Raw genomic sequence first — 10673 nt, 5'->3', positions numbered from 1 at the left:
TTGAAAAACGTAGCTCTGTTGACAAATATAATTAGTTATTTCCACATAATTAATATTAAGATATAGCTTGCAAAGAGGTGAGGAGTAAAACATATACAGGCTACATGAATGCAATCGAATAAAAACAACCCCCACAGCCCCACCCCGACATAGCACAATACAATCATTAAGAAGTTCTGAATTATACGAGAGGTAGCAGCTGTTTATATTCCCGGAGTCCAGAACCTTCGAACATTGCTCCCCTGATGATGGGCTTGTGTGCAATGAGGCAACGAATGGGACAAGCTGGGTGTCATAGCCATATTGTTTTGCAGCATCTCTTCCAGTTACCGCGGGGGAAGGGATCCTTGCCAGAAGTGCATTGACAACCTGCATTCAAGCACTGCTCGTGACGATAGCTATGGCTGTTTGCTCTTGTGCACGGTGTTCTTGTACAAGCCAAACTTTAAATCCACAAATTTATAAAGTAAGCTACACAGTTCCACATAATATAAATAGTGTTAGGTTATTATTATTATTATTATTATTATTATTATTATTATTAATCTTAGTGTTTTCATATAACTCCTAAGATGGGTGCTAGCAGAATATTAATGGAGTAGCAACAAAGGTTAATAAGAACAACACTTTTCTTCCGGAGTGTGGCAGCTAAAAAGGCTTCCTTCATATCAGGATGGTTCGCTAATGGACGGCAGCAGGGGGTCCATTTCATGTCTGGTAGAAGTGATGATAGTGGTGGTGGTGCTCGTGGTGGTGGTGGTGCTCGTGTCTCTGAATCATCTGCCCTACTTGGCCTTCGTACAAGATGACAGCAGGCAGGTCTCTCACATGCTCTTTTTCGAAAACCGTCCCGGGGGGCTGGAAGGTTTTGCAGACTTGGTGAGTCTCTTTGGCCCTCTGCTTGTGTTTCTTGTAAGCCGGCTGAGGCTGCATGGGGAGATAAGGGAGGTTTGGGCCCAGCCGCGTGGTGGGGGAAGCCATCGGCACGGAGGCCCCTTGGACGGGCTTACTCCTTACGGCCCTCCCCGCGTTGGCGGAAGAGGCATTTCTGCTCTGAGCTTTGGGAGACTTTGCAAAATGCCTGCTCGCATCTTGGCTCCGCAGCCTCTGCTGTATCTCTGCAAGCTTTGCGTAGGAGGCTTCCATCAAACTGACGTGGCCGGAGTCCGCTGCTGGCGATCTGCGCTGGTGGGCGTGGAAGATTTCTGGCTCGTGGGAACGGGACCTCGTTTGGTTTGCGACTCGGATGGGCGGGTCGTGTTTTTGAACCGCTGGTGGGGATCCTAAGAAAGAAGAAGTGGAGCACCTGGTCATTTTAAGGCTCTAAGTACTGATATGACAACAAAAGCAGGAAGCAGTTGAAGATAAATAAACCAATGTACCAAACGGAGGATGAACTAAAAATAACAACAACAACAACAACAACAACAACAATAATAATAATAATAATAATAAGTTTGTTTGCTTGTTTGTTTGTTTAAAAGCAGCTCCCTAGCAGCTGTATTAATGATCATTTTTACACTTGGTCAATAAAGTTGGAAATTTTAGTTTAGTTCTCACTGGGTTCCAGTAACTTGAGCACCTACAAGTCTAAAGATCCAATAAAAAGGACGGTCAGAATAGATGAGATCTAAATTGTTGTTGTTGTATTTATTTATATCTCACTTTTTCCCTGACAGGGATTCAAGGCGGCTTACAACTAAAATAGAAACAGCTAAGAAAAGAAGGAAAAATCCAATAAAAAATAAAGAAATAAAAAGTATTAAGAGTGTGTGTGAGAGAGAGGGGGGGGGGAGCGCATGAGATATTAAACATATAGATCATTACAGTAGCTTCTCTAGGGAACAGCTAAATTATAGAAAATGCATAATATACCTGGCCCAAATTTTGACGTATAGTTTTCTATTCCTGCAAGATCCAAATAGTGGTTTCTCCTTTCAATGTTTTCATCAACACAATGACGATAGCATCCATTCTGTTCAGTTTTGGCTTCACCATGGTGGTACCTGTGAGAAGGAAGGGAAATTGCAATGCACATATTATTATATCCAAATCAGTGAGCACACACTGAAATGATAAGCTTTGCTTTGAAGTTACAGACGGTCAGTGCATCTGGGAGCAATGCTCCTACAAAATTCACCCTTGCTGGAATTCCTTGCAATGCCATATTCAATAGTAGCACATGTGTAATGTTGCTGGGGTCCCAGCACCCACAGGAAGCTGGGAACAGACCTTGGAGGGTGGGCTCCCAGCTGCAACAGACAGAGCTAGGCAGACCAATGCTTCAACACAATTTTAAGTATTTTATTGTTTTTAACAAGTTTGCTTTTATTATTTGGTATTTTACAATGGTGTTGTAAGATCCCTTCAATCCCAGCTTGGGAAAAAGGCAGGATATAAATACTTAAAATAATAATAGTTGGTCATGGGGTACCCCTCGCAATCTTAATGTATTTGGCAAAGGGGAGACTGCAGGTAAAAACTCCAGGAGATAAAGAACACACTCCTGATTGGAGGGGGAAATAGTTTTAATAAAACCGGATCAACTGCTGGCCGAATAAGTCCATCTCTCTTTCCTGTTCAAGCACTACCATTTCATATATAGCAGAGCTATTTCCTGAGAATGAATTTCTGAAATACCAGTCATTTATGAGCCAAACAAGGAAAGGAGAAATGGGAAGAATCTTAGCTTTAACAACAACGAGGCCAAGAATGTGGCACAATAAAATGCACCGTGTCCCAACAGAACTATGTCTACATATGTAAACAATTTATTTAAAAGAACAAAAACAGACAAGTCATTAAAAAAAAAGACACAAAGCCTGACCCTTTCAAGGAGATTTGTGTAACTGCTAAAATGCAACAGAACAACCTTAGATATGCAGATGACACAACTTTGATGGCCGAAAGTGAGGAGGAATTAAATAACCTCTTAATGAGGACGAAAGAGGAGATCACAAAATATGATATGACGCTCAACATCAAAAAAACTAAGATCATGGCCATCAATTCCTGGCAAATAGAAGGGGAAGAAATGGAGGCAGTGAGAGATTTTACTTTCTTGGGCTACGTGATCACTGCAGATGGTGACAGCAGCCATGAAATTAGAAGACGCCTGCTTCTTGGGAGAAGAGCAATGACAAACCTAGAAAGCATCTTAAAAAGCAGAGACATCACCTTGCCGACAAAGGTCCGTATAGTTAAAGCTATGGTTTTTCCAGTAGTGATGTATGGAAGTGAGAGCTGGATCATAAAGAAGGCTGATCGTCGAATAATTGATGCTTTTGAATTATGATGCTGGAGGTGACTCTTGAGAGTCCCATGGACTGCAAGAAGGTAAAACCTATCCATTCTGAAGGAAATCATCACTGAGTGCTCACTGGAAGGACAGATCCTGAAGCTGAGGCTCCAATACTTTGGCCACCTCATGAGATGAGAAGACTCCCTGTAAAAGACCCTGGTGTTGGGAAAGATTGAGGGCACAAGGAGAAGGGGACGACAGAGGACAAGATGGTTGGACACTGTTCTCGAAGCTACCAACATGAGGTTGACCAAACTGCGGGAGGCAGTGGAAGACAGGAGTGCCTGGCATGCTCTGGTCCATGGGGTCACGAAGAGTTGGAAATGACTAAACGACTAAACAACAACAACAACAACAACAACATGCAACAGAGATGGCTTTATTTGCACATACCCCTCTCAATAGCAAATTGGTAGCCACTGAATTTATTACTGTATTTTTATAACCAGGACGTGGAAAAGGCGTTTGTAGGATGTTTTCAGGTGTCAGAATAAGAACCTGGCTACCCTGAGTACTACGCTCTTTGACTTGTATAGTGGGCATCATTTGCTGATCCACTCTGGCAGGAAACATAGTGGGCCAATCCTGATCAAGAGATCTCCAAATTCCTGGCTAGGAGCATCATGCCAAGTTTCTCTAAAAATGCTATCTGATTGTTGTCTTGATTATTTTCGCCCAAGGTTGGACCATGCTTTCAACCAGGCCTCCCTGATTCGGGGCCAACATTAGCAACTGGCATCTTCAGGCATCTGCTGGGGAATCAGAGGCCTGCCAGGGTCCAATGGTGAGGGAGGTCCACCCTTAGTAAGCGGCTACAAGGCACCATGTTAAACTTCCTACACTGCTGTGGAGCAACGCCATCTTGGGGGCCACTGTGGCCACCCAGAAGCAACTGAATGATCACTGCTGCTACCAGATAAGCCCATAGAGTGGGTGTGGTGTGCAGGAATGGGCCCATAGAGGATAATATGTCAAGGGTTCCCCTTCAAGCCTGGGGCAAGCTTTAGATCCCTATCTATGACACACCATTGGCTCCTGATACCAGCCACATTCAAAGTTTGTTTATTTATTGCATTTATAGCCCACCTTTTTCTCCAAGTTGCTCAAGGTAGTAAACATGGTTCTCCCTCTCCCCATTTAATCCCCACAACAACCCAGGGTGGTAAGTTAGGCTGAGAAGCAGTTACTGGCCAAGGTCATCCAAAGTAGAACCCTGGTCTCCCAGGTACTAGTGCGACACACTCTAACCACTACAGCACCCTGGTTCAAAGAGCCATAGCAGAAACAGAGAGAGGGTCTCAACAGTTGCCCATAACTCTGCAAAGTCACCGAAGCCCATTTCTGAGAATATCTGCAGACGCTGTTGTTGTTCTATAATGCTGCATGTAAAAAAACAAAGAAGCAGGCAAAGAAGATGTAGGATTGTTTTAATCTGTTCTACAATGGTTTTTTAGATGGCAAACGGGCATTCAACTCGGCACTTTCACTGTGCTGCATGCTGCATTTTAAATGTGTTGCTACCTGCACAGTGCCCCGAGGATAAGGTGGGATAGACATCAAAAATACATGAATAAAACTGATGAAAAGGCATGATATTGGGGCAAATCTTAGCCAAATGCTTCTCTTTGCTAATCTTTGCCAACAACATGACAAGATGCTTTTCAGGGAAACAAGGTCTGTTCCCAGACTGGCATCCAAAACAATATTGTGCATTCCTTCAGGGAGATACAACTTCAAATAAATCCTGTTTTATCTAATCTTTTCAAGGCTGCAAGTATACCTGCAGCTGTGCATGAAAGAGACCACTGTCTCTCTGCTTTGCTGGAAACTGATGCACCCTGAGTCACACCAGAAAAATAACACACACACACACTTACACTTTTTTATTATTCTCTGAAGGGCATTTCTCAAAATTATTTTTAAAGCACAGACCATCATTTTCCTTAAATGGTTCACAAGAAATCCTGCTTCCGATCTTCATACCGTGTATTGTTGTTGCCTGCCAGCAGAAATTCATGCTGCTATAAATCTGTTAGCCTTTCAGGTTCCAAATGGGTCTTTGTCAGTTTTGCTGCAAAAGATCAACTATGGCTACCCCCTTTATTGTGAAATGCAGTTGCCAGGAGGTGAGAGGGTACTGGTTTGGATCGGGACCTTAGCAGTGAGGGTGGGAGGGAGGTTAACCCTTTCCCCCAGACGGTTTTCCCAGTTGAAACTGCCCCGGTGCATACAATTATGAGTCCTGTATGTAGCATGCAGGTAAGTTACATGTGTTTACTTTTAGTTGGCAAATATCTTAAGATGGGCAATACCTACAAGAGAGCAGCGCAAGCAAAGAAAGATTGGTGGTGGCTTTAAAGATTGGTTGACACATAGGTATTTCCTTATCAATAAGCTTTTCATGAGTGAAGTGAGGGTTTGGCAGCAGCTGGCAATGCAGCCTCTGAGCAAGATCTGGAGAAAGCTGGACACATCATTACTGAAGTGGAACATGCTGTTAAGCCTGTAATGCTTGGAAGTCTGTAACTACAAGGGCGCAGCCAATCAGATGGGGCCTTCTCACCAGATTATCTCCTGGCTGGGCGATGAACGAATCAGGTGGCAAGGCCCCATTTGATAGGCTCCACCCATGTGGTCCCAAGATTCTATGCATCATTATGGCAACATAGGAGCAAGCTGACACAGCAGCATTTGATGTAAGCCCAACTTCTTTTTCTTTAGCAAAGAATTATATGCCGCTTAATGAACAAAAACTTCTAAATGGTTTCAAAAAGAAAGAAAGAAAAGAAAACATGCATATGAAGATCAAAACAACGAGACATAGCATTTATCAAAATATAGATAAAACCAGCAGAGCTTTAAAAATCAAATATGCATAATAAAATGACAGGTCTGAGTAGGCTTGCCTAAAAAACAAAATTTAAATCCTAAGCTTCTCAGGGCTGACCTTAAAGATCCCTAATCATGAGACAAATGAAGAATTGTTCCAGCTCACCTGACGGAGCCCCTCTGCTTCTTCTCACAACTCCTCAGTTCTTCATTGGCCTTGCTTTCCGTTCGGTGCCTCGAGCTCTGAAGATCTGCCCCAACACATACACACAAAACCATGTTCATTTTCCTATTGTTATTATTTTAACCATTGTTTCCCCATTGTTTTCAGAATGAGCAAACAACAAACATCTCCCCTCACCAGGAGTGCTACATCTTGCCATTTTCCTCTTATTATTGACATTCTTACATGGCTTAACAAATGGGGGCCATCTACCATTGAAATGAACTGAGCAGGGGAACATCATCTCCTCCATGACCACACTTGGAGGGAGTGGAAGATCCAGCATCCACAGAAGCATTCTCTAGTTGTGTGTTATGTGGAGGGGGAGAAATGTTTGGGGGTAAAAGGACAAAAGAGATTTAAAGGAGATTTGGGATCAGGATCCAAAAAATATTCTCCAGTTAAAAGGATCAGGCAGTAGGTGATATGAAAAGCTGACCATCAGAGATGGCAAAACAGGGTTAGATGGACAGACAACCAACCTATTAAGTCGGTTTTATATGCTTCTGCACAATGAGTTGACAAATTTGTCATTGGAAGTTCAGAATCAAACTCTTACCAGCATGGTTCAGTAGGATACTTTTCTTCTTCTGACTCCCATCTGGAGCTACAGTGAGCTTTACCCGCAAGGTTTTACTGGAGCTGGGAGAGTGGTTTACTGAAGCATCAACTACTTCATAAATGGTATGAAGCAAACTGGTGATGTCCTAGAATCAAGGATGAAACAAGCAGAGGGAGACAAATGCGTTAAGAACAGAAAGAATGAGGTGCTTTTTCCCCGCTCAGAGAAAACCACTTCTTACTTCATTCACAGAATTTTTCTCTTGTTACTATTGACAATTCCACAACAATGTGTTTACATTCTGTGACATCACAGCAGCTTAATCAAAAGCAGAGTGTCTAGGAAAGAAGATGACGGCCAGTTTTGTCAATTTCGTGCATAAGATGTCTGTTTCAAATGATGTTATTGAGCAATTTGGGGGTTTCTTTTTGTTAGTTAGCAAAAGTTATATCCAAACTATTTTAACTTACATGATGGCTCTTCAATTCATGAACTGTATTAATGACACAAATATCAGCTTGCCTCCTCATTGACACCAACCATACTCATTCACTTATCAGTTCTCTGTGTCTCTTCTGTGTCCCTGGACTAATTCCAGGTACTTGGAGCAAATGAAATATTGATGCCCTACTTTGTGCAAGTATTGGATGGCCTGCCAGTTGAGAGGTTCAGTGCAAAGTCAGACTTTCACATGACCCTGAAGCAACACCCATGCTAGTTAAAAACCAAAAACCCGAGGACTTCCGGCGAGGACGCATTGCGGGTGGTCGTGGGTCGTTTCGGCAGCGAAGCGACCCAGGCCGGCCCGGGGGTAGGAGCCCCGCTACCACACAGCGGGGCTCCGCTAAACCGCGGGTCGAGCGTCCCGCGGCATGGGCTCTCCAGCCAGCCCACTATGGCGCGGAACCCTTCTCCCGTTACCCTTGTAAAAGGGGTCGGGAGTGAAGGGACAACAGCGCCGGGCTTTGGAGGCATGCCCCAACCGGGCCGGTGAAGCGGCGGCTGCCGCCGGCACTGAGCGCGTCGTTCTACCTAACCTGAAGGAAAAAAAAAAAAGAATCACGGAGGCCGTGAGTACGGAGATAATTGGATGCTAAATTTTCGCTAATTGGCACTCCGGGAGGAACGTAAAAAAGGAAGCCCGTTCCTCCCCTTTGTTTAAGAATGAAGATAACATTGTTTCAGCTGCTGCTGAAGTAGTGAATACAAAGTTTCTACGGAAGTTTTGACAAGTGAGACTGGCTGAATCCCTTTTCAGGGGAATTAAGAGATCGGAAATATCTCTTTCTGAAATTGTTGGATTACAATCTTTTCACCCTGACTTGGGGGAAAATGGCGGCGAAAATCTATGGCTAAAGATGGAAAAGTACTGAAACTTGAAACCCTCTACCTATTTCTACCATGCTTAGTTTTGTTTTCAAATTGGCTCTAGACTCGGGACTGACACATGAACAAAGGATTATTCTTTTGAAGCTGGAACTGATAAACCAGAAGTTAATTCTGTTGAATCAGGATGTTGAAGGAAAGTTATATGCTACAGGAAAGACTTCTGAGAACATTGGTAAACTGGAAAAAAAACCTTGCTTGGGAACTTGAGAAAGTTTTTGGAAAACAAAGTACAGAGGCCGTGCAACTCCGAGAAGCTGAAAAATCCTGCTGGTGTGGGAGATGCAGGGTTGGAATACAATTTATATCCAATTTCTGGGGTGAGAGCCCAGGAATGATGGGAAGAAGATTTGTGAATTTACAATCGGAAGATAATTGGAACTTTGAAACGGAGATGCTGGAAGGAGATGATTTGTGTACCTTGAAGCCCCCTGCAAGGACATTTATGGACTGCGTCTGGACCTGTGGATTTATAGAAAAAGAAGACATTCTGGACTACGGTGTTGGAGTGAGATGGAGAAATGTCTGGGGGGAGACCCCGAGACGGTGTAGGAAAATGGTTAGAAAAGGGATAGGGTGAGAATATGTAAAATACAATTAGGATGGTTCATTATGGTACCCTGAAGTCAGTGTGTTAAGAATTTAAGATTTGGAATTATTGAAGAGATATGTTAAGTTTCTTTATTAGCAGCAGCTTAAGTGAAATAAGATTTATGATTTGAGTTAAGAAGTGATAGATTATTTTGAAGTAAAATTAATATTAAGAAGTATGTTTAGTTTTTCTTTTTGGATGATTTAAATTTTAGAGATGAGAAGTTATCAAAGTAAATTAGAATTGGAACCAAAGGAGAGAAAACGGGGGAAGTCACCCAGTATAGACTCGAACAAGAAAAGTTTTTTTTTTGTGTTAAACAAGAAAAAGAATTATTGGTGTATTAATGGGGATTTGCATTTGTTTTTATTATGTTTTGATTGTTGTGTTTGTGCTGTATGTGTTGTGTTGTTCTTTGTTTTGTAAAAAACCAATAAACTTTTATAAAAAATAATAAAAAATAAATAAAAACCAAAAACCCATCTGGTTGTTTCAGAGGAAGAAGTGAGACTGCAAGGGAGACTCCATAGGCTTGCGAGGTAACAATAATCTCTTGGCTCCTCCCTCTCTGAACTCCCTCTATGGTAAGTCATTCCATCTGGCTCAATCTGAGGAAGGGGCAAGGCAGCAGGGTCCACTCTATTGACTCAGCTTTGACCAGTTGCCTCCATTTGCACCCTTTCCTCTGGGTGCAGTAGAAGGATGTAAGACAGGAGGAAACTATCACACGGCCAATCCTCTCCTCCCCAAACCATGCAGTGGTTACAGTTCTTGAACTTCCTTATCACTCCCCTTCCCTTCTTAGTTTTTGTCATGGCTGTTAAACCCCAAGCAAATATTTCAAAACCATAAAGTACATAAAAGTGCGCTGGCAGGAAGACCGTGTACAGATGCAGGAAGTAAATAAATAATCACATGAGCTCAGAGAAATTGGAAAGGTATGTTACAACAAGATATCCTCTAAACTTTTGCAGGAATGATCCTGCCAATGACATTCAACAAGGATCTAGTTGACACTCAAGAGATTCATCCCTTGATGAGGTGCTGTATCAATCCATTGTTATAGAAGGGAATTCCATGAGTACAAAATGTTACATCTGAATGAGCTCCCCAAAATGTGTGTGTTTATTTTCCCAAGAGAATCTGACAAGTTTTAGGAAAGAATGGTAAAATTCTAGCTGTCCAGTGCTTTGCCTGTAGTAGTTTTAGGTACTTTTTTTTTGCATGACATGCCAGAAGGCATTGAACCACCGGAGCAAATGGCTTTAAAGGAGATAAGACATTGAGCCTTCAAGCCCAGAAAGGCAGGTTAATTAAAAGCCAAAAAGGTTCAATCTCTACTGTGAGTTATAACTGAAACTAACAGAATGACTCCATATATACACTGATTCTAACTTAATATATAGTATGCCAGTGTCCATTTATCCCACAGAACTCTTCCTTCAGTCTCAGCTCTGAACACACTGGGTGAGTTATGTCTCTGGTCACACATACACACACACAAGTAAGCAATATCATTCAAAATCTTCTGACAGCTTAGATCCATCCTTTTGACAACATATCCAAAATGCCAGCTAGCTGTTTGGTAGGAGACAGGTGGCCATCTGAGCATTCTCACCTATCAGAAACTCCATTAACAAACCCAGCACCCCTAGAAACAAGGCTCCACAGATAAGAAGCAAACCCACTATAGTGCTTACAAGGAATTTCGTTGAGGAACAGTGACAGCACACACGGGCAACACATCTCTCTTTGAAACCCCAATCTGTTTTCTAACACA

The 10673-nt window shown here is 42.5% G+C and overlaps 1 protein-coding gene across 3 annotated transcripts in view; it reads right to left on the bottom strand.

The window, feature by feature from the left end:
* Positions 1-528: 528 nt before the first annotated feature.
* NKD1 (NKD inhibitor of WNT signaling pathway 1) overlaps positions 529-10673 on the bottom strand; it is a 127912-nt gene continuing 117767 nt past the window's right edge. For all 3 annotated transcript variants that reach the window (XM_033156768.1, XM_033156769.1, XM_033156770.1), the window contains 4 exons: positions 6913-7060; positions 6297-6381; positions 1876-2006; positions 529-1283 (listed from right to left, as the gene is read on the bottom strand). In XM_033156768.1, coding sequence (XP_033012659.1) covers positions 709-1283; positions 1876-2006; positions 6297-6381; positions 6913-7060 — 939 coding nt within the window. In that variant the 3' untranslated portion in view covers positions 529-708. The remainder of the gene's footprint in view (positions 1284-1875; positions 2007-6296; positions 6382-6912; positions 7061-10673) is intronic.

This window comes from Lacerta agilis, chromosome 8 (genome assembly GCF_009819535.1).
Source record: "Lacerta agilis isolate rLacAgi1 chromosome 8, rLacAgi1.pri, whole genome shotgun sequence".
NCBI classification, from domain to species: Eukaryota; Metazoa; Chordata; class Lepidosauria; order Squamata; family Lacertidae; genus Lacerta; species Lacerta agilis.
The sequence above is the reverse complement of the archived record's forward strand: the minus strand, read 5'-3'. Positions and strand labels throughout refer to the sequence as shown.